At 31.1% G+C, this 25,426-nt stretch overlaps 1 protein-coding gene across 1 annotated transcript; it reads left to right on the top strand.

Annotated features, from left to right (window-relative positions):
- The first annotated feature begins 6,178 nt into the window (after window positions 1-6,178).
- LOC148274925 (serine protease Hayan-like) lies at window positions 6,179-24,540 on the top strand. The gene is made up of 9 exons (XM_088236436.1): window positions 6,179-6,489; window positions 9,073-9,139; window positions 10,813-10,910; window positions 13,039-13,127; window positions 14,613-14,722; window positions 15,758-15,901; window positions 18,552-18,670; window positions 21,233-21,393; window positions 23,988-24,540. The coding sequence occupies exons 1-9, from the start codon at window positions 6,426-6,428 to the stop codon at window positions 24,159-24,161; spliced, it is 1,026 nt and encodes a 341-aa protein (XP_088092562.1). The 5' UTR covers window positions 6,179-6,425; the 3' UTR covers window positions 24,162-24,540.
- Window positions 24,541-25,426: the final 886 nt, after the last annotated feature.

Here is a 25,426-nt window from a genome sequence, read left to right as displayed (position 1 = left end):
GCGTTTGCCAGGCATTAAATAAATAAATAATTTTAAAACAATAAATATCGATCCACCGTATTTTATCATGCCGTTTAGATTTTTGCCGTGATCAATCGTGCGATATCACGCAGTGGGCTCGTGGTGTGCACGTGCACAGCGGTCCAGTCTCCGTGAATGTGAGGTAGGTATTATTGTTAACACACATTAACGTAAACCTGTGACGTTTCAAAAGGGTTATTATTTATTTTTTTTAACATTTTTGAGAATCCACGTCGTACAAATTTATTGCTCTGATTATTACCGCGTTTAAAAATCATTTTTCGCGTAGCACTGAATTTCCTCATTGGAGAACTGATACAGTGTTTTATGCACCATTAGGTACGGACAAGGGAGCGATGATGATGATGATTATGATTGATTATGTTTTTTTTTTGTTTTGTCTGTGTCCCAAGTCCCTACTGAGCAAAGGACAAAGATATCATAAAGTTATAACATGAAAATTTTATATCCAATTTCCTGTAGCATTGAACTTCCATATTGTGTGGCGAAACATTTTGAATTTCTGAATACGCCAGTAAGTGTCGCGATGTTTTGTGTGTGGTTAAATAAAATTGTAATGTATACATAACTCTATGAGACCAAAAACCATTATTTGAGTTATCATGGAATGTGAATGCATATTTACATATTTAAAATAAAAATCATAACGTCACAACAATAGAAAAATATCACATACTACGTATACCAATAAAAACATGTAAAGTGGATTTAGAAAAATTAATCGTATTTTTGAAATCAATATGGATACTGTTGAGAAAAAAATTCGTACATTATTTTTCAAAAAAATGACAATAAAGTTGTACTTACAAAAACGTGACATGTTTGGCTTTGACAATTGTGATGTCAATATGATTTTCAATTTAAATTTAAACGGTCACAAACAAAATTCAAAATTAACCCTAATCGTAAAGTATAAGGGGCGTAGTCAGTGCAATGAACGGTTTTCTTAATAATTTAAAATTATAATTTAAAAATATTTTTTATGCTACTAATAAGTACAATTTATTTTTTTGTACTCCACAGCATATCATAGACCCCTATTAATTTTAAATTGTAATAAAAAAATCGTGATAATTCCCTTTTCCATATTACTAGAAGTGGGCTAATTCTGTAACTAATTCGTTTCGTAAATTCATTCATATCGTATGAGAGGGAACGAGAGCGAAATATGATCTGAATGCGCTAGATTTTTATTTATTTATTCATTCATATAAAATTATACTCTTTTAAATATGAATGAACTTATTAACACTTTGAGCACCAGCTGAATACACATAGAATTTACCCTGTGCCCGGCCCCTTTTTGTGAAATTTCATGCTTTGAGGGTTTCTTAAAAGTGTCATAATTATGAAAATACTAGGGTAGATCAATTAAAACTTAGGAGATTTATTTGTTATAATTAAATAAAGAATTTTTGTATGATAGTTTTGCCAACATTGGCCTTTATGGAGAGCCACATTGCGCAATGCAATTTTAGGACAATACAGGGCCTAACTCCATTTTTTGTGTTTTGTATCCCGGAGCCGTGTAAACACGTGATTATAATAACTATGCGTTGTGTCCCGGTCTCGTGTTTTCACGTGGTTTATCAGCAACGAAAAAGTACTAATAAAAGTCACTAGATGTCAATAAAATACACTTTTTTAGACAGCTGGTAAGCCACGTGAAAACACGGGCCCGGGACACAACGCATAGTTATATAATCACGTGTTTACACGGCTCCGGGATACAAAGTGTTAAGGTTTTTTAGGCTGTGCCCGTGTCAAGCCATTATAATAAACAATAAAAACTACATAGTAAAATGAATTATAATAACATGTGATGCAATAGAACAACAATCCAGAAAAACAATGTGTAAGTAATAAATAATAATATTCCAAAGAATACAATGTAGAAAAGATAATCAGATATAAATATTCAAATATAAATTACACAAATTTAGATTCATACATAATCAAATATACAAAATAATGTATCATTAAAATCAACAAAATAATCGTAAAATATAGTTGTATTATTATTAGTATTAATAGAAAAAGAGAGTATATATATATAAACAAAATTGAAATGATAATTGAGATTTGGTTTCTAGAAACTCACTTTATACTATAGTAAGAAATAGGAGTAATAAATAATTTTCCAAATAAGAGTGAGTACTAAATTAGATAATACAAAAATAAATAATTAAAAAACATAAAAATATCCAATAAAAATATCAATTTTGAATCAGATTGAGATGGATTTTCAAATCAGATTGAGATGGATATACTCGTATGACGAACGAACGAACGAACTTGCGAAACGAAATTGTGACAGAATAAGCCGGCCGTAAGAACACGCGTCAATACGCAAAATGTATGCAATGTCTTGCAACAGTCTCCTGCAATGGTCTCTTCCCCTAGACCAGTGGTCGGCAAACCGCGGCTCGCGAGCCGCATGCTGCTCTTTAGCCACTCGAGTGCGGCTCAGTGCAAGTTACACTTTTTGTTCAAATTATTGAGTCTACGCGTTCTATATAAGAACTTCTACGATTTTTGCCTTTTGAATTATCAAGGATATTGCAAATACTGTAATCGAATGCATGGAGAAGCATCATATGAAACTTGATGAAATTATTTCAATTTCCACATTTGGAGCTAAAATTATGACCGAATTGAGAGCGGGTTTTTTTAAAAAATTAATTCATCAAAAGGCGAAAAATTTCAAATGTTATGGACTTGGTGATCAAGATTGTCAACAAAATAAACTGTCGTTAAATCTCCTTTATATCGCTGATTTAAAGAATGTTTACTCAATAACAGATAGTAAATACAGAGATCTTCACTGCATAATAAGGTTTGTTGCCTTTGAAGAGGAAACAGTTTGACGAAAATAAATTTTGCTCCCAAAAAAAATCTTAACCGTCGTAATGCTGATCTTTGGCTCGTGGGTTTGCCGACCACTGCCCTAGATAAGATCAAATTTTGAATATTCCTCCTGAGGTTAGTCAGCCTTCTGTTTTGAAGAACTTAATACAGTAAAACTTCAATTAGCCGAATTAGTAAGCGCCGAATTTATTGTTTTTTTTTTAAAATAATACAGCGAATTGGAATCTCATTAAAAACTTACTTAAACATGTCAATCAAAATTAATTTCACAATTAAATAAAAATTAAAAACATCTCCTTTATTTTTTATTTCCTGTAAACAGTTTGGATATTTGGCAATCCGGATGACTGGAGTTCAGACAAACGGAGTTCTACTGTACGTTCATCCGGGATACTAAACACTTTTAGGGTCACAAAAGAAAAATGATTTGTAAAATAATAATATTTGACTATGTGCAGTGCGTTCGAATGTCTTATTATGTCGATGTGTTAGTGCCTGTCGCTGAACCAAGTTAATATACAAATTTCGATTGTGTTAATAGGCACACTAGAATATTTTATTTTTGATTTGAAAACGTTCCGTTGCATACACATAACGAAAGTTTTATTAATGATTTGAATAGACTGTACGTATGTATTTGTCGTGTTGTCACTCAATTATACTGCTAGGCTGTTCATTAAATGCTGGCATTCAATAGCCTAGTCAAAATGTTAATAGCAATGTTTAACTAAAGGGCTTTAGTCCTATAGCCTCTTTTATTTTAATTCAATAATAATAACTGTATTTTTTAATCTATTTTAAGTGAAGTTAGGTTAGGTTAAGATAGATTGAGTTTAGATTAATAATAGAAAAATAATGTTTTTTTACAAAACTTAATCCAATCTACTCGTATCATAACCTAACCCTGTGGCTTTTGGTTCAGCCGCTTTCAAAAAACTAGCTTTTAACCAGCCAACACGTTGAACGTTAAGCTATCTTCATTCATTCAACGAACGACCAAGCCGTTCAATTGAATTCCGGTAGTAAATAAACAGCCTTGCCGTCAAACTGAGTGGGGGATTTGACTATTTAACAGCGACATATATAATGATTTAATGCACTTTGAACATAATGAAATTTACTCAATATTTCATCAATCTGGGTATATAAGAAAATCACGGAATCATTCATTATCAAAGTGCATAAACTCGAAACAAGTCTAAATTTTAATACTCATTCCCCAAAAAATCGTCTTCGCAAAAATGCCCATATACTCGTATTATTGAGATTCAATTTACACTGTGACCAATTTAAATTTACGTAAGATCTTAAAAAGCTATTTTGTAGTAAATAAGACAAATAAAATAGAAATGTGATTCATGAGATTAAAATAAATATTAATTATTTAAAAAATATTAAGGAAAATATTTTTTTTCTTGTTTTTGTGTTACTGTCGATATTTATTTCGTGAAACAAATTTAATACATATGTGTTAAATGTGTTGTGGTCCCGTGGCTAGTGTTGCGGACTCACGGGCCAAAGGTCCGAGGTTCAACCTCACTCTACTCCAACTTGATTTCCATTTTCTAATAGTGAGTTATTTACAACTCGTTGAAAATGGCCACAAAAATTGAAATATTTGGGTAAATTATAAGAACGCTAATATATTTTTTTTTTTTTTATATTAAAATGTTACAATATTCAAATCTTTAATTTCATCAATAGATAGATAACTATGGTGTCAGAAGAGCACTCCTCTCATCGACGGGTGAAAACTTTCGATGGGAGGAATGCTACCCCGGAACTATACGTAGTTGTGATCTTAGAAAAAAATAAACAATATTAATACTAAAAAAATATTGTTTTTTATTTCATAATAATTTATCATGAAGTGTCCATTTGCAGCGTACCACCGATCGTTTGTAATAGACATGAAGGTAAGTGGATCAGTCCTACACCACCTCAGATACCAGCCCAGGGCCCCGACTACAATGTGAAGTTGACAGAGTTATTTTCGACTGTCTATAAAGAAAAACCGATATTTGAGTATGAAAATGAGTATATTTGCATGAGCATTTAAAGTATCTTCGTCGGTTACCTATAATTGAACATGTTGAGAAGAAAAAAATGTATGCATATTCTCCTTTTCATACAGAAAACTTAATTTTACTTTGTAGATAAAATTGAAGATAAATGTTAACTTCTCACTGTAATCGGGGCCCAGGGACTACAATCAAAGCACCCACGTCTTTTTTTAATCTAACCAATCAAAAAATTTACATTTCTTTACAATCGAACCGCGAAAATAACAAAACATAAAAACTACAAAATGTATCAGTTTCAGTGCTACAGAACAGCATTTATTCGGTATCTAGTAATATATTTTGATTATTTACCCACTAAGTTTATAGACTTTGTTGTACCCCAAATACACGTGGTCAAAACAATCACCTTTTTCTAGTTTCCCATCAAGTCAGTGAAGAAACAATATATTCATTCCAAATTGAGACCGCGGTTCTTCTTCTTAAAAAAGGAGGAAGACGCTCAGAGACTATAATATTGCCATAAAGAAACACATTTTAATAAATATTTCGCAATGTTGACTCGGGACTTCGGGCATTGTAGAAAAATGCAGTAACTACTAGAACAAGAAGTGAACTAATACTCGTATATACTAATTTTTTTTAAAGGATTTTGGCCTGAAAGAAGCCATCGAGTTCAAAACGCTTGTCGACAAGCGCCGTGGCGCTGTTGGTTAGACGGCTAACTCTGAAACTGGCCTCGCGAGTTTAATTCCCGCCAGTTGCAAGAAAAAATCAAGAAAGATTTTTTTCTCAATTGTTTTGAGCGTTATTTTTCCTTCTCTTTTTTGTACTGTAATTGATAAACTTACATAATATAGAAACTTCACTGGTCCATTAGAGTTAAGTCTAACTGTGTAAAATACAAAACTATTTAACCGTGCTGGATGTTTCCGGAATAAAAGAAAATAAAATAAAAAATAAAATGAGCCGTTTTTCTCAAAAATATTGAGTTTCACTTTTCTTTCATCGACGTTTTGCATTTTTAAACTTTTGCATTAACCCGACGACATTATGAAACCATTCGAAGAATCGAAATCGAATAGAAATCCAAGTAAAAAGACGGAATTTAAAGTTAATTTAATCACCTTGCTCGTTATTTTTCAACTTAACACAGTTTGGTTGCAAAACCCGGCGCCAGTGATTATACTATTTAAACTTATGATATTTTGTCTCTTAAACCGGTTCAGCTTGAAATAAACCTTGGGAAAACAGTGGTCCGATGTCCGAATGCTCAGACCGTTGTCTTTTTAATCATACGTAGTTTTTTAATCTGTAAAGAGAATATACATGTAAAACTATGGTGAGTTATCAGTGAAGTGACCCTATATATGAACTCTGAACTACAAAAAAAACAATTTACACGTCTTGATACCGCGAAAAGCAATCAAAATATCCATTTGACTATAAAATATTGAGAATTTGTAGTTATCAAATGTGATTAATCATATCGCCATGGATCTAATTAGCAAGTGCGTTTTTTTTATTACGTTTGGGATTTCCAGAATTTTTGCTCAAGGTAATTATTTAGCTCGGTAAATAATATACAATTTCAAATTCAAATCTCAATCCATAGATGAGTTAATTATTTAATATTCATATGTTACTTGAATGGCTGAGTTACTGATTTGTAAATATTTTTATTTTCATAAAAGTTCGATACAACCTTTACGATAAAACAAAGTTTTTTCGTTATCATTGTCTCAAATAAAATAAAGTTAATTAACATAAGATAAAGACAATTTTTTTATGGCATTCGATTGAATTTAAAAAAATTAATTTAATTATTTTTCGACCGGCAGATTACACCTCTTAATACCGATGTATTTAGATTCTTAAATAAAACAAAGCAACAATTTTTTTTTTAAAGATCATGAATTAAATAGTAAAGTTATAAAATAAATAGCCTAATTTTGGTTCATGGAAAGAAATACCGGCCAATGAAATCAAACATGTGATTTGCACTTTTTCTTCAATTCTTAGTTAAATTAAGCGTTCTGAAGAGGCCCAATCACAGTGGTGAATTACAACACAGAATACCCAGGCTTGAGAAAAATCACATATAATTTTTGTGTTCTCACCGGGAATCGAACCCGGAACCTTCCGTGCGTGAGTCAAGCATCTTGACCACTACACCACGGGGGTCGCACTTTTTCATCGTCATTACTAAATTTCCCTACCCCTGCTCCAATTTCAGCGTATGTGGATAATTTATGTTTTGTTAAAGGGATGGTTAGTAAGGTACGCTTCAGCTGCCAATTCAAGAACAATAAAAAAAATTTGCAATGAAAGCACTCCCTCAACATTCCTGAAAACCGTTTAAATAAGTGTTTTTCAACCCCTTTACGATTAAAAAAAATTTGGCAACCCCCCAGAACCATAATCTTTAAAACTACTAAATGTATTTTAATACTTTTTTATAAAGCATAAAAAAATCAACATTATTATTAATCGAGACATGACGTGCACGGTAGGAGCGGGCGCATCGGACCGTCAGCTGCAGAACTGGTGATGAAACGGATAGTAATTTGGCCGGATACCGGATATTTGGCGAGCCTCTAAGCCGGGTAGCCAGATATCCTACAATAATAAACAGTTTTTCTAAGATCATCTATCTTGTTTATAATACGGATAACCGATTTATCGATCAATGAGTTGTATATCAATATGAATAATAAATTTAATAAATAAATAATTTTAATAGTTTTGGATAGTTTCACCCCTGGCGCTTTATATATTTATTTTTTTATTTGAGGGTTTAATTATTTTTCTAGAGTGTATACTGAACAATGGCGAACGTTTTCATGCAAAAATTTATTTTTACAAGTAATGGGGTAACTTATTTTTTCCTAAACACGGTCGATATCGACTAATCAATTTAGTGTCGTTGATTTCATAATATTTCCTCAGTTTAATGAATATTGGGCATTCGTCGGATATTGAGCTACTTTGCGGTATCCGGCCGATATTTACCGAATATTCGTTTCATTTCTAGAACTAACAGTGGACATAAAAAATAACACGAAAACTAGACTTCAATTAGAAAATAATTTGGTTGTTAGCGCCTCAAAAATATAACGAAGTTTCGATTATTCGCCAAAAAAAGGCATGGCCTTCTCAGAGGAATTTTTGTATTTTTAGAATATAACCTTGTATTTATTGAGCTACTATGCGGTATCCAGCCGATACTTAACGAATATCCGTTTTATTTCAAGAACTAACGGTGGACATACAAAAATAATAAAAGAACTAGACTCTAATTAGAAAATAATTTGGTTGTTAGCGCTTTAAAAATAGAACGAAGTTTCGATTATTTGCTAAAAAAAGGCACAGCCTTCTCAGAGAAATTTTTGTATTTTTAGAATGTAACCTTGTATTTTTTGCCTTGCTTGTAACCGTGACCTCCAAGTAAGGTTTGGAGACCCACATGTTAAAAAACACTGATTTAAATGCCTTTATTTTCACATTTCTAATGCTTCCTATATCTCGGTTGAGATACCTTTTTAATATATAACAGCATTTATCGATATTATTCCTGGCCGATTACCGTTTTTCTCATCCTTTCTTTGACCCATCCTTATGGTACCTACCTTACATCAAGATAGCAGAAATACAAAATTTGGATTTGGAACAAAACAAAAAACATTTTTTATAAAACACGACATTGCATAAAAATTCTTGGATTCATCGAACGTTGTTGTAAAAGTTATGATAAATCGTTACATAATTCATGGTGAATTTCATCATCCAGTGTCCGAAATTGAAGAACATCCTCATCGTATCAAAGGTAGGTCCATTTCCGCGTTCCTTTCTTTTCTTCAAGTATTTCCAACCTTAAAAGGTATTTGTAAAAAAAACTGATTTGAAATTCGTTGTTTCGCTACAGCTCGCTTTTCGTTAACATTAAAATTTTGTTTTTCTTCTGTCTTGGTGTAAAGTAGGTAGATACCACAAGGATGGTCAAGGGTAGGTTGGAAAAGAAAGGTAATCAGCCATAAATAATATCGATAAATGCTGTAATATACTAAACAAAACCTACAAGCTATTTCCTTCTTGAGATGCTGGTATCGGTAAATAAACAAGCTTTTTTGTTTTCATGCAGATTGTCAACTTTTAAATGGAAATATTGGGCACTGCGTTCCCAGCGCAGATTGTGATGATACTATCTTGTAAGTAAAATAACTAATACATAATTAACCATTTTTTGGAGTGTGTCTAAATCTTTGAAAACATGTTCTGGATTTTTCACTGCCAAAACTAATATCAATACAACATGTTTTTTAACAGAGATGAAACTGTTAAGAACATGAAAGTTTGCTAAGAACATGCTTATCAGCAAAAATTTGGACAAACTCAAAATATTTATTTATTTAATTTTATTCATTTAACTTCTTATATATAATGTAAATTGTACGTTGGCGGGCGAAATTGTAATTTCTTACAACCGTCCAAAGAAATAAAAGTGTTATTTACAATATTAAAGCCTCAAAGCGTGTTCAGGGAAAAAAAAAACTAAAGATATACAAAATTAGAAATAAGAGTATTTATATATAAACAACCTTTGATAAATACTAGTTCACAATGAGGACAAACTAATAATGAGGAAAGAGAAAAGAAGAGTAGATTAAGGAAGAGAAAGGATTAGAAATGGACCAGATGGTTTAGTCAAAATATAATGACTAAATAAACTGGTCAAAGAAGAAATATAAAAACGAAAAATATTAGGCCGTGCCCAGTATGTTGGTGAAATAATTTAGTTAGATGAATCTCACTCTTATCATAAAAGGTTTCAGATCCTCAACTTCATAAAAGTCAACAAATGATAAAATTAAAGAAATATGGATTTTCAAACACAGACAGTTATGAGTGCGTAGGTTTTCACCATCACTGTTATCAATGTGTATCTTTTTTTAGTGATCCCGTGTAAGTTGGATCGGTTCCGACGTTTCAGCTACATTGCAAGAGCCATCTTCATGATAAACGGAGTGTTCTGTAGAATAAATAAGTGTAGTAATTTGTACCGTGTCGCAGTTGGCAGTACCCAAATAACATAGACAAAGACGACGGGCTTAAATCAAAATAAACATGGTTCCCGGCACTACATGCTACAAAAATGACACTGAATGTGCATGTTGCCGACTGGAAACACAGTACAGATTACAAGTACATAAACATTTTTTTTTCTCTACAAAACACTCAGCTTACCCTGAAGATAGTTCCTGCAATGTCAGTCTAAACGTTGGAACGAATCCACCTTACACGGGATCACCAAAAGATACGTAATTAATAGGCAGTTATGATTTTTTAAGTGAAATTATTTCCAATTTATATGAAAACTTAACAAGAACACATTTTTTCACATTGATATAAAATATTTCGAGACTTTCCGTTTGTTTTATTTCTTCGAGTAACATATTATACCGTTTTAAACCCTTGTACTGAAAATTCAAACGCTTTTGTTCAATGCATTAGAGCAAAAGTAGCTGCAATTTTTTTTTAAATGAGATGTCTTCATAAATGGCATAAATTATCTTTGTTTTAAAAGTAAATAAAAATATTTCATGTTTCATATATTCGAACAATTGTGGTTTTATTTGAATTGTTGATTTGGGGTAAGCTTTTTACTTTAAAAGTGCCTAAAGTTTTAATTCGACGAGCTGTGGCGCATTATCACTTTGAGGTTTTTCTCTTCTGGTAATCTTATATTTTTTTATCTCTAATTTCGTATGTGGGGCGGGGCATTGTTGTTTAAATTTGATTCAACCCCTTAAATACTTTATGAATGAAATTACTCCACTATGATGGTTAATTATTTAATTGTAAAATATTTGTTATTTTTCAGATCACTTGATACACGTTTTGGGATGCCTATTACTCCAATTGAGTGTAACAAAGGGAAAATATGTTGCCGAAATGCTGCCACCGCTATAATTAATGAAGGTAATGTTTTTTATTAGGTACAGGTTAATGTGAAAACTTTGGGCGCACACCGAACGAACTTTATGAAGGGAAATAGGGACTTTTTTTAAAAGTACATATTAAAGTAATAGAGTTCTATAAAATACTGTCCAGCAAAAAAAAATTGCTAATTATTAGTAGCATAAAATATTTTATTAAATTTGTAATTTTGAATTCCCGCAAAAACGGTCATTTCTTCGGTCACGCTTCTAATACGTCACGATTCATGTTTATTTGTTCCTAGCCATTGAATTTTGTTTAGACCATTATCACGAATCTTGACGTCACAACAACCAAGGCCAAACACGTCGCGTTTTTCTACAAAATATTTTTTAATGAATTTCTTTTTTACATTTATATATGAAAACATTTCTCCACAATATCCATATTAATTTTGGAAATATAATTAATTATTCAAAATCCATTTCATGTATTTAATCGGTATTCGTAGTATGTAATATTTCCCTATCATTGAATCTAATCATATATCTCCCTTATGCCTAAGTAGATGACCCCGTAAAAATCCATATGGCGCAACAAAATTACTATTCAAAGTTTCAGTGTAAATATATATTAACTTTGGCGGCTTATTGGTAAAAGCTAAATCTTCCACCCAACCAAGAAACACATTGATCAAAAAAAAAAATTGTCAAAATACGTACATTTAAAAAAAAAAATAAACCAATAAACTTTTATTTAAATTTAAATTAAAGTTGTATACATATTCACCAACATATATTATGGCTGTTCAGGCTTTACCCGTGTTGAGCCATAATAATAATAAACGATAGCAAAATATTAAGTAAATTGAAATAATTTCATATGACACAATATAAAAAAATTAAATAAAAATACAATCCAAATACAGAGAATAACATTAAGTATTATGATAATAATAATTTCACATGATACAATATTGAAAATTAAAAATAACAATTAAAGAAATAAGACAGGTCATGAGCCCTGTAAATGCCTAGTCTTCCATATCCCTTCTCAAAAATGTTTTCCCTCTCTGTTGAAATAAATTTTAATATGATTAACTCCCTGGGGAGGAAATCCAGCCAGTCTGCAAGCATTTGGACATACTCAAACATTGTTGAATTAACTACCTGGTAAAAGAAGAAGTATAAAAATTGGAAAATTGTTTTCAGGCGTTGCCTAGTCGGTGATTTGGTTCAGCCGGATGAATCTCACCCCCGTGATAAAGGTTTCAGCTCTTTTACTTCACAAAAGTCAACAGATGGAAGAGTTTAAGAAGTGTGGAGGTTTAAAAATGGGCTGAATGGTAAATGTTACACAGTGTGTAAAGTGGCCACTTAAACCAGCCAATGACAGATAATAAGCACTGTAAATGCCTAGACTTCTATATTTCCCTTTCAAAAATGTTTTCCCTCTCTGTTGAAATAAATTTAAAGAAATAACATTGAAAACTTATAAAAGTAATAGAATATAAATCATACATAGGAAAGAAACGAACATAAACCAGTTCGCAAAATATTAATATCATTAAAGTTAATAGAACATATAGTACAAAAATATAATTGTTATGATAATTTATATACGAGTATGGTATATAAAGTATAAATTAAAGTAATCAATAAGGCAATAAAATAACGGTTTAAACGATGTAAAAATAGAACAATACATCAGTAAAAATAAGGATAAATCTAAGGAAGGAAGGAAAACAAAAAGGGATACAATAAAATATACAACTGTAATATTAATAAATATAAACGACTTATATCTATAGAATACTTTATGTTTATTTTCATACTACAGCAATGTTCTTAGTGGGCAGATAGAACTTGTAAACTTGATAGTAAAAATCCTTTTTTTTTACACATATGACGATTGCGAGATCAGGACATCAGCTATTGAGTTTGGAGGTGACTGAAATGCTATTGCATTCAGGAAATCAAAGGATTATAAAGAAACAAAGGATATATGTTTTAAGGATATATAATAATGTTTTTGGGCGTTTCTTAAAAGTGGTCAAGAAAGGTGCATTTTTTTTTAATATGAAGAGGTATCTCATTGAAGAGGTATCTCTCGTTTCGGAGAGAAGATATAAAAACCTGATATACTTGTTCATTTGTTTTATTTATTTCAGTATGTAATAGATTTATGGAAAATAACGCTTTTGGATCAGAACATATCTTTGGAGGAACAGAAGTTGGAGTGGGTGAATTTCCTCATATGGTAAGGTGCATGACTGATGTAATAATATTTTTACTTATATACTTTATTATAACAGATGAAAAACTAATGTTTTCCAGCAAAAAGTATTCCAAAACACGCTATAATAAGCGATTTTTCTGAAGATGTTTCTTAGTCATGTAGTAACAAAATATGTTTAAATCTAAGAAAGCGGTGTAAAAATACAGTGGTAGAAAGTAAGAATGATTCTAAAAATATGGTGAGAAGGCCCTTCCTCCAAACAAATAAAAATATTCCATTTTGAATACAAGAAAGTTGTGACCTTTGAAATCATTAATAGTGTTAACAGACTGGAATAACTTTCCAAAGATGGTTTTCTATTCCATTAAGATCAACCAATTCCATATCCGTATTTATTGAAAGTACAACCCAACAAATAATATATCCTACACTTCAGTAAAGGTAGTTTATCTATAATTTTATAAATAAAATCAAAATATAGCTGAATATATGTGTAACTTAAAAAACTCATTAGATTAGGTTGGCAAGTAAGTAATTTCGGTTTTTTAGTGTGAATTGGTATTTTTTTCCAAAAAATAAACATTCATCAATTACATATTATATTATCTTTGGTCATCTTTTTTGCAACTTTATAATTCCGCGCTCATAGAACTTCTTGTCCTTATCAGCAAAAAACTGTAAAAGTTTGATTTTAGATCACCATCGTTGGTAAAAGCGTTAACATTTAAGGAGTTTTGCGAAATTGAATATAGATGATAATTAGATGGCGTTAGGTCAAAGCCGTATGAGAGATTAGACATCACTTCCAAACCATGTTCAAATAATTTACCACGACTTACCAAAGAAGTGTGAGGCCTGACTTTGTCATGATAGAACACAATTACTTTGCGATTTGCCGACTCTGGTCATTTTTCTTTGATTGTTTTATCCAGTTTCATTAGTTGATGACAGTGAATATTCGCATCTCCCATACAGCTCTGATTAGAGCGCGCCATCTGATTACCAATTATTTGGATGTTTGCAAAAAATTTTGAATGATAAAACTTTTCCAAATAATGATGAACTGAAATCGCACTTGGTTCAATTTATTTCTGATAAGAACCAGAAGTTCTATGAACGCGGAATTAGGAAGTTGTAAGAAAGATGGTAAAAGGTCTTCGTACGAAATGGAAAATTAATTAAAGTTTATTGTTTGTTGAAAAAAAAAAAGTTTTATTTCCCATTACAAAACTGAAATCACTTTCTTGCTAACCCAATATTATAATATGAGTATAATTTTTTAATTATAATATTTGTTGTTATGAATACAATCACAATATGTAGTAAGCTTACATTATAAAATATGAATACTTAACTAATATTTTGTCTAATGTGAGCTCTCAAATCAGCCAATCATTCATAAAAAAAGCTATAATTGCATTTAAAAAATTTCATGTACCCTTCTATGACAATTTTTTCAACTCGAGATGTATATATATGTATGCAGATAAAATTATTATTATTCAGGCAGCTATTGGCTATCAGAAAGACACTGGACTGGCATTTGACTGCGGAGGCACTCTTATCTCTGATAGATATGTTTTGACAGCTGGGCATTGTGTTTTCAGCAAAACTGGGTGAGTCACAAAAAAATTATATTATTAATTTCAAAGCGGCTGCGGCTGGAGAAATATGACCATTGTTTTCCGCACCCTATAACTGAAACGATTTGGTTATTTAAAAGCAACCAGACTTTTTCACGGTGAATATCACAATACGTATTAATTATTAATTCCCCAATTACCTTATATACCAGTTTCCAAATAGATAATACATAACACAATAAGGATTGTTCCGGATGTGCTGGAGACGATTCAAAGCCGCCATTTTTTACTATTGAATTATTTATGTTTTTTTAAATCAAATTTTTAATAGTATCTGTTAGTTCCAAAATTAGTTTTACGTAATACGAATAGAGTAGGGTAGATTTTATTAAGAAACCTAGTAAAGAAATTCATTTAACATATTGTAGTAGGTTACATTGTTTCGCTAACAAATGTTTTTTATGCATTTGTATTGGTGAATATCATATATCGCCAATGGTGAATATCTATAGTGTGTAAAAAAAATTCTGATCTAGTGCCATATACAAGGAAAAAATACGTTTGTATGAAGAAATAATGAGTTAGAAACTACCTTGAATATATCTTCTCTTTAAGACCGTCGAAATAAATCCGACCTATAGTCCTATTTAAAATTCTCAACTCACTTTTTGATGCGCCTGAACTACTGAGCTCAATAAAATAAAATATCCCAACTAGAAACCTCAGACAAAACTTACTCTTTCATACCGATAACCATAGAACTAACTATGGTTTTTATTCCCCTATGGCCAGAATTCTTAGGTCTGCCAACAAACATACCAGTCTTGATTTCTTTGATAACAAGTTGTCTTCTTTCAAACGATCACTGAATCAAATTCATTTATAAACACCTCTCTCCCGCTTCCACTCCCACAATGTCTACTATAAACCATTGAGTCTTTCTATTTTTTTATAATAATTTTCTATGTATAAATGTGTCCATAAAAATGCTCATTGGGTTAAAAGTAAAAAAAAAAAAGATAATGTCGGACCGCGTTCCCTCCTAAAATTTAACCATTTTTTTTTCAGATTACACCCGTCCTTAGTGCGTCTCGGAACTAATACAATAAATGGAACTTTTGATACTAAGAACACAGACTTTGATGTGGAAAGTTACATTACTCCTCCTACATATAATAGAGCGAAAAAATTTAATGATATTGCTCTAATCAGGTATGGAAAATGATTGGTTACTAAACTGATAGTTTAATTTTGTTATCTTTGTATCTGGCATACTATTTATAAATTTGCATTTATTTGATTAGCTTAAAAATTCATAATTATTATTTCATAAATTCTGTGGCTTGCATCTATTAGGGACAATGTCGTAAATTATAATATTACAGAAGAGCCATTTTAATTCATAATTAACAATTTGACGCCTTTGATAACAAATATTAATAAAAAACATTCACTTATATGCACGTATTATCCAATGACTCCCGAGGAGGTGAAATCCAGTCTTTTGTCTACGAACATTTAGACAAACTCAAATATTGTACTGAAACCAACTGGTCCAAGAAGAAGTTTAAAAATTGAAAAATTGTTTTCAGGCGTTGCCTAGTATGTGAAATAATTCAGTTAGATGAATCTCTTCACAACAATAAAGGTTTCAGCTCTTTAACTTCACTAAAATCAACATATGGAAGAATTGAAGAAATGTGGATGTTCAAACATAGGTGAAATGGTAAATGTTACACAGTGTGTAAAGTGGCCACTAAAACCAGCCAATGACAGGTCATAAGCCCTGTAAATGCCCATACTTCCATATTTTCTTATTTAAGGTATTCTCCATCCCTGTTGTTATTTGTTAACTTATATGTGTGTTTGAAATATTAAATATAAAGTTTTTAAATTGATATCGACCCTCTACAAGATGGCGGTAAGAAAATATGAAATCTGAAATCGTCCCTTTTAGATCCAAGCCACACAATTATTACAAATTTATCCAATTTATTATGTGGGTACCAAGCGCATCGCAATGATGGTATCATTAGAATTTTGAAATCATAGCGTTTGACATGACTTAATAAATAATGTAATTATAATTATTGTGCGATAATAATTTTAAAAAGATATCCATATAAAAACGCCTGAAATAATTCAGTCGGATGAATCTCACCCACATCAATAAAGGTTGCAGCTCATTTACTTCACAAAAGTCAACAGATGGAAGAATTGAGGAAGGGTGGATGTTTAAACATAGAAAGAATTGTGAATGTGAAGTGACATCTTGAACCAACTAATGTCATGTCGTAAATGCCCAGACTTCCATATGTTATTTTCAAAAAGTTTTTCCTCTCTGTTGCAATAAACTTCATACTTGGTTAATATGATATAAAGCATTAACTTTATGGTCAAATATTTCAGTATAAAATATAACATTTACATGTTAGTAAAGACTTTTATATAATCACGTACTGACTTGTCTATGTCCACCGGTTTCGAGACGTATCCTTTTTTGCCCGTACGCTAACTACCCTCTATACACTTTTACCCTTAGAGTCATAACTCACGACCGCTTTTAGAGATGTCCTTTACTCTGTTGCATGGAACAATAGCGTTCCAAATTTTTGGTTTTGTTTAACAACAAACATGTAACGGACAGTTTCGGTTTGCGCTCGCAATTCTCAATCAGAGTACCTACGGCCCGTTGTATTGCTGTAAACTGAAATTAACTTCGTGATTCATAATCATAGAAAAGTTTTTGTCCGTATGGGTGACTCTATAAGCGGATGGGGTATTATTACTCTGAGCTTTCAAAAAAAAACTAATAGTATACGTGCTATTAGTATCTAGCACTAACATGTACTATTAATCTTTTATTTTTGAATATTCGATCTTGTGGAAGCAAATTTTGAAAAAAGGGGAAGGATGAAGGGAGGAATATGAATTTACTGGGCATAGGGTGGTCATTACAAAAGAAAATCATATAATGGGTACTTCGTAATTTCGTCTAATTTCGTCTACTTTTTAAAATAATAGAGATATGTGGCCTTAATCTGTAAATAATTCGTTTCGTTAATTAATTTGTATCGTATGAGCGGAAACGAGAGCGAAATAAGATTTTGATTGCGTTAGAGTGAGATAGATATATAAGAAACGAATGAACTTACAAAACGAAATAGTGACAGATTAAGGCCAGAGGTTTCGGTCAATCGTTGCTTTTATTTTTTGAAAGTAAAAGTAAAATGCAAGTTTCGAGAAAACGTCTTGAAATTACGGATATTTGTAAATTTGTTGATTATGTAAAGCCTATTTGGTTTACAAAATAGGTCCTCAAACTTATACCGCCTACGATCCACTTAAATAATGAATAGACAGAATTTTCTACTGTTCCCCAAAATCAAATTTAAATAATGCATTTGTCCCTGTCGGAGGGTGGAAAAGTCTAAACATGAGAAAATGCCACACTGGCCTGGACCAATCCGTACCTTTTGGAAGCCTTTTTTTATCAGCCATCGCCCCCCGAGACCACCTCAACGCCCCTTTATTTTCTCTGGACCGCGTTCTAGCGCCCCCCTCAAAGGCCTTCAGCGCCCACAAGGGCGCTGGTTTACATCATATAAGCATTTTATAACCGAGAGTACATATTTTTTTAGACCGAAAACACAAATATTTTTGTCTAGATTTAAGGGTAATTTACATATTGTTGGTTAGGTACGGTTTTTTACTAAATGAAATTATTTACAGTCAAAATTAAGTAATATACTACCGCGCCCATTTTTTTGTTATGTGTAGCCGTTTATCAATTTTATTTTAATATGTACATTTAAACAGCTCTTTTTTTCTGTGTAATTTTTTAGTCTTATTATATTTTTAGATTATCTAAGCCAGTTACACCATTCAGCAAGACCATATACCCAGCATGTCTAGATACCGACAAGGGTGATCCTTCATCATCTGTTCTTATAATTGCTGGTTGGGGACGAACTGAAAATGGTAAGTTCTTAGCTTCCATAATATTTTCATAATCTTTATCCGAGTTTTTAACAATTTTATATTCCTCTTCGTTTGACCTACTGTAACGTGTACTGTTATGGTTTTACCACGTACATAGGGCACATGTTGCATTTTATCAGCAGGGGGTAGATAATAACGTACCACTCAGGATTCAAAGTAGGTACCTAGTTCCCAGATGCATTTATATAATTAGCCGTCTGCTAAAATAATGGGTCTATGGGGCGATATTTGTCTAAGATTATCTATAATACTAAAAACAGTGTATTTTAAGTTCTGTTATCTACAACTGCTATTCAAAATAGCTACTTATGGAATCCATTAGTAAAGTACCACATGCATCGCCAAATGAGACATGTAGACAGAAATAATAATGAAGATAAATATAACTATTTTTATCTTTACTTATCCCTTCCGCAAGGACTCAAAATTGTATTATATAAGTTCCTACACAGTCCGTTGAGGAGGAATTAGAAATGTAATCTCTCGTGGTTACTACGTCCCTCTGACGTAATACTTGGTTTTAATATACACGGTATTATTCAAGTGTAACAGTAAAATGGTTTATGTAATGTCTTTCAAGTAAATAAATTAATATACAACATCTTCGTGTCTTCTCAATTGATCTGTTGGACTTTGAATATTTAATCTCTGTGTGCTATACTACATCGGCACATAACAGTACTGCCGTCATAAGAAAGAAGGACGCATCTAACATTTTTTTCGAAAATGAGTTAAATACATTTTCGGAATCAAGAAAAAAGTACGCATCTACTAAAAATACATATACGCATACTCGTATCTTCCTAAAATAACCACAACCCTATTATTTTCACTAATCAATAAGACTTAACTGCAAAAAGTCTTGAAGATTACTAAATATAAAAGGCTGTTCTGACTTATATAATTATTAAAGACTGATTAAAATACGTTTTTTTTCTTCTATTCCGTTTTTAAAAACATCTGAAATGAATGTACCTACTCGTTTTCAATTAAATTTAAGATCTGCTGGTAATTTCGAAGTAAATTGATTATTAGGTCGGCGTTACTAGTTTAAAAAACAGTAAATGGCCAGTAACGTCTATTTTATTTAGTTGAGTAGAATCAATTGGCATATGAACACTAAAAAAGAAAGGCGTTTGCTTAATTACTAATTAAAAGGGGCGTTTCTAGCTAGAAACGTCTTTTCATTGAAGTATAATATATTTTTTTGTATTTTTTTTACCAAAAAGAAGATGAAAATGTTAATTTTCAAATATATAACGTAAAATGTATTAAAATTAATTTATATATTCCGTTAGGGGAAACTATAATACATACTTTTGCTTAATAATATACTTAATTTTTGTAGTATTTTTCACACAGCGAATTTTTCAATCTCCGAGTTACAAAATATTTATTTTCTCCGTTTTTTGTATTACGTATAAACGTCATTCTTTTTTATGACGGCAGTATAATCAAGTCATAGTGATATAAAACATCAATATCCTATTCCCTATTTATATTTTAACTCTCCGGTGCCCACCCAATAAACATTTATTTAAAATTCTATATAAATATCCAGTTATAAATATGTTATATTAGTATATGTTAAGTTTTCAAAATATTAAATACTAACTGACTAAGTTGTATATATATATTACTAACACATGTGTAAATATTTAAACAAACGAAAAAACAAAAAACTCGACACTGGCCAGAACACCCGAGTTGAGAGGTAAATAGGCTATAAAAAACGAAGAAGAAGAAGTGTTGGGATATAAACAAACAAAAAAAAAACAATTCTTATTTACTCACAACTATCATCATCATCGCTCCCCTATTCGTATCCTGTGCTGCATATAACACTTCATCCGTACTTCAATTAGGAAGTTTAGTGTTACGAGAAATTGGATTTTTTTACACGCGGTAAAATTTGGAGCATTTAATTGAACAGCGAAGTTTCTCGAAAATATACAAATTAATAAAAATGAACCACCTTGAAACGTCACAGGTTCGAGTGAACAGGGGTTTAGAATAGCCGATTAATTATGTGTTGCGATCGATTTCCGATTTCGGTAAGGAGTTCTCTTTTCAAAAGTCAGGAAAACTTACCAAACTCGTAATGGAGGAGTAATTTCAAGTTTTTTGAAAAAACGCAAAGATAGCTCACCAAATTAATACACGTAAAAATATTTGACCCGGGAAACTTTGATAATTGGTAACTTTCAACTTTTGACCGACTTTTCTGGACAAACACTCCGCTGTGCGTCGCGGACACGTCGCGGGCGTGGGGCGTGGGCGGTGCAATTTCGAATGTTTCGGTGGGGATTTATAAAATTACAAAACTTTAAAAAAAAACATAGCCACTAATAATGTATGCATAAAAGTTAAAGAACAGTTTTTTTTTAGTTTACAAGCAATACACAGTTTTGTGTATTTGTTATTAGTTCCTCATTTTTTTCAATTTAAATTTGTGTCACGCTTAAAAAAATGAATACCTTTACACTGGGATGAATTAATTTTAATTTAAAATCTGTATATTATATATTTGCTTGTTTTCAGGCGCAAATTCCAATACGATGCTGAAAGCCAAGATGAATTTCGTATCTTCTGATGCATGTTCTGAATCTTACAATATTGGGCCTAGTTTTAGGAATAATTACCCAAATGGAATATTGCCTACACAGCTGTGTGCTAGAAACAACAAATCGGACAGCTGTCAGGTAAATTTACATTTTTACTTAAAATATCCCACTTTAAAACCCTTACTTTTAAAACCGATTTTATCTATTTTTATTTTATCAATTTTATCTATTTTCTCTATTTTTATCTATTTTATCTATTTTGTCTATTTTTATCTATTTTTTCTGTTTTATCTATTTTTATATATTTTATCTTTTTTTTCTATTTTATTCATTTTATGTATTATATTTAATTTATTTATTTAATTTATTTTTTAAATATATTTTTTTATTATTATTTCTTTTTTATTTATTTATTTTACTATAAATTTATTATGAATGCAGGAGGAGAGGGGAAAAATAATTAAATTCTATAAAATATTTATATAAAAATTAAATAAAAAGTATATTTAAGGAAGAAGACATTGTAAAGATCCAACTCTACTTTCTTTCCCTTTCTCTCTGCTTCCATGAAGATAAACGAGTATATTTTTTAGTAAAAATTCACAACCAACAAAAATTAATTAGATGAAGGTAGTAGATGAAGGTAGATGTACATATCAATAAGTAAAAATTAAGAGTTGAAATTAAAAGTTAAAGTTAAAATTTAAAGTTAAAACAGGTCTGATAAAAATATTGTATTTACAGTGTAATATGTCGATGTCACTAAAACTGTCATTGTGGAAATCTGTATTCTTCGAAGAGTGCTATTTTTCATATAATCAGTCATTGAGTTAGGTATTGAGTAGATTATTCTCATTTTCCACAGCAATTATTCTTAAAATTGTTATATTAAATTGAAAGAAAATGGCTAAAAAATTCAAATATTAATTTAAATAATATGTTTTGTGATCGTAGAACAACGATGGATGTGCAAAAAATGCGACATTGAATTTCTTTTATACTTGATCTTGAAAAGATTCTATAAAGGCTTTATATTCCAGGTTTTAAAAAAATATATATTTATACATAACTAACCCAAGAATCAAAGGAACTGTTGTACTAATTGACTTATAATATAAAGTGATAAAAAAAAACACTCTCTTGTAAAGTTGAAGTATGCGCCGTTGTTCTACAATCATGACGATTAAAAAAAAAACAATAAATTAATAAAACATTACACAGGTTTATACCTATAAGACGTATATGCAAATGCATAAAATCATAGCATTTTTATAAATAAATACAAATCCAACATTGTATTTAGTTACATAAACTTACAGAAACGAATAAATAATCTAAATTTGTTGCAACGGAAAGGGAAAAATTTTTCGAGAAGGGAACATGGAAGTCCAGGCATTTAAAAGGCTTATTACCTGCCATTGGCAGGTTTAGATTATCACTTAACAGGCTGTGTAACATTGGTGAACTGCTAAACTACGTTTAAAGTATATGACCATTTAAGTTTGTAAGAGAAAATTATTGATGGAAGCTCATTGTAAATCATTATGGAAATAAAAGACGAGTGATACTTTAATCCACAAATTTGGAACATCTTCAAGACTGGTATTTTTATTAATGGTATATAACCATTTTGCCTAACGAAACGTTGCGTTGGTGACTTTCACATTTTTTTAATTTTCTATTTTTTGTTCCATTAGAGTAAATCAATCAGTCTTACGCTTCGGATACCAATCCAAGGATTATGACGTATTGTATTAAAAGCAATCCCTCCACATACTCGAAATCCATTTTCAAGACCTAGGATATTGCTATCAGTTTCACTCGTACTGAAAAAACTTTTTTTGTCGACAAACGAGTTATTTTGAAAATTTCAGCATGATAAACCGCGATTTTGATTGAATTTAATTATACTGCTTTCTCTGCCGCTTTCACTGTGAGTTTGGCAAATTGCATGGAAGGCTTATGTCGGACATTGTTATTCTTCTTCACAAGCATATTGCAAATACACGGGTGGTAGCGAAAGCTGTGTTTATTTACTTGTTTTAAATTCAGTGACAAAAATCCATTTCTATTGTCTTTATCATTTCAAGATAACTTTTATCACTATTCTGAACAATTTCCAATAGAGGAGGGAAATTTTTCAGTGTAAAACCACTTTATATCTCGTTCATGTCGGTCTTCTTAGGACATGAACCCGGGACCTCGAGTATGGTAGGTGAACGTGCCAACCACTATACTACGAGGCAGACTTGTCTGCACTCGAATTCCTTTTATAGGATTTTTACCTGAGGGTAGCCATCGAGTCAAAAACACTTGTCCAGGATTCTGGTTCTATTTCATACACAGAACTGTGTTTAATAATATTAATTCTAATAAAAACATTTATTAACCATAATACATACAAGGTGATAAATACAAAAATAAATAAATATTTATTCTTAAATAAAACAAAGGGATACACAATTAAATCGCGGATTTATTGCAACTAGCAATTTTTTACAGTCTGACTAAGAAAACAAATAAAAAAATACAAAAAAATTTTAAAAAATATATAATTTTAAAAATTCAATAATAAGGTAAATTAGTAAAAAGTTAAGAAAATAAAAATAGTAAAAAAAATGTACAACTAACGCTGTCTATTGCTTACGTTATTTATCTTATGCTAGGTAGAATGTTAGAAGATAGCGATAATTTGTGTGAATGTTAAAATATAACGCTTTTATTTATTTCAGGGAGATTCAGGAGGTCCTTTAAAGGTTTCCATTGATAAGGGTTTATACAAAATAGTCGGTGTTACATCCTTTGGAAAGTCCTGCCAAGGAATGGCCCCTGGAGTATATACCAGAGTATCACAATACTTGAAGTGGATTAAAGACGAAGTTTGGCCGAATGGAGTAACCGATTAATCAACAAATTAAGTTTTAAATTAATGTCAGACTTAACTTAAATACTCATATGCTGGGTAAAACCACAATAAAGAACACAAACAATTTTTTTTTTCTATGAATAGCTGGTTGACAGCGTCGTAGCTAGGGGGTCATGAGCGCCCCTGGCATGATTTGAATTTCGCACCCCCAAAGACTTTAATTTCTAAGAAAATAAAGAAAAGAAGGCTGCGCCCCTGGCAACCGCCCGCCTGGCCAGCCCCTAGCAACGACGCTCCTGAGTAACCAGTAATCCATTTAGTTTTTTTTTTCATTAATTTATTTTCACATTGTAAACAATAATTAATAATAAAAACAATGTGACCTCACTGGGGTTATCCATGCCGAGGACACTTAACAATATCTTTTTTTTTTTTACGTGTGAGAATAGAGTTTTTTTTTTAATTACTCGGATTAAAGATTTCTGTAGGTTCCAGGACCGTATATATATATATATATATATAAATGTAGGCATACATCTATGTATATGTGTGTATGTGTGTGCATGTGTATGTATGTGTGTATGTTTTTATATGTAAGTATATTGATTATCTTTTTATATACCCATATACCTATGTTGGTAAATTTCTTTATTTTTACTTATTATTGAATTTTTTGGTTTTTCTTATGTTATCTGTAATTTTAACTAAATGTACATACTTGTGTTTTCACTTCTGCAAATAAATGTATTTCTAATAAATGTAAAAGCCCGTAGGCGTTAAAACAGGCGTAATATATTAATAAATAAATCAATTTTATGATGTTCTATAGTATCAATTTACAAATTATTTGCAAAAGCTACTTATGCTAATGATCTGGTGTTTATTCATTGTATATTATTTATATCTTTTGTACGCTGACATACATACATGTATATATATACAGGGTGTTATTTAAACCCTGTCACATCCGAAACCACGATGATCAGTATAGGCAAGAAGACATACTGGCATATTTTAAAAAAAATATTTAGAAAAAATAAAATTTGTAAAAATAAAATATTAAAAAGAACAAAAAATGGTTGCTTACTTCAGCAGGGGAGAAGCGAGGGGGGCGCGGCCGCGTGGTTAACGGTGTGTCAGACTCCCCCCTCTCCCCTCCTCGTTTCTCTCCTGCAAATGTTAGCAACCATTTGTTTTTTTAATATGTTATTTTTTTTAATTTATTCGTTCTAAAAATTTATTTTAATGTGTCAATATGCCTTCTTGCTCATACTGATCATTGTGGTTTCGGATGTGACAGGGTTT

The sequence above is a fragment of the Micrasema longulum genome, unplaced genomic scaffold (genome assembly GCF_059751315.1).
Source record: "Micrasema longulum isolate JH-2025_06_02 unplaced genomic scaffold, ASM5975131v1 h1tg001557l, whole genome shotgun sequence".
Taxonomy (NCBI): domain Eukaryota; kingdom Metazoa; phylum Arthropoda; class Insecta; order Trichoptera; family Brachycentridae; genus Micrasema; species Micrasema longulum.
This window is presented reverse-complemented; position numbering and strand designations above follow the sequence as displayed.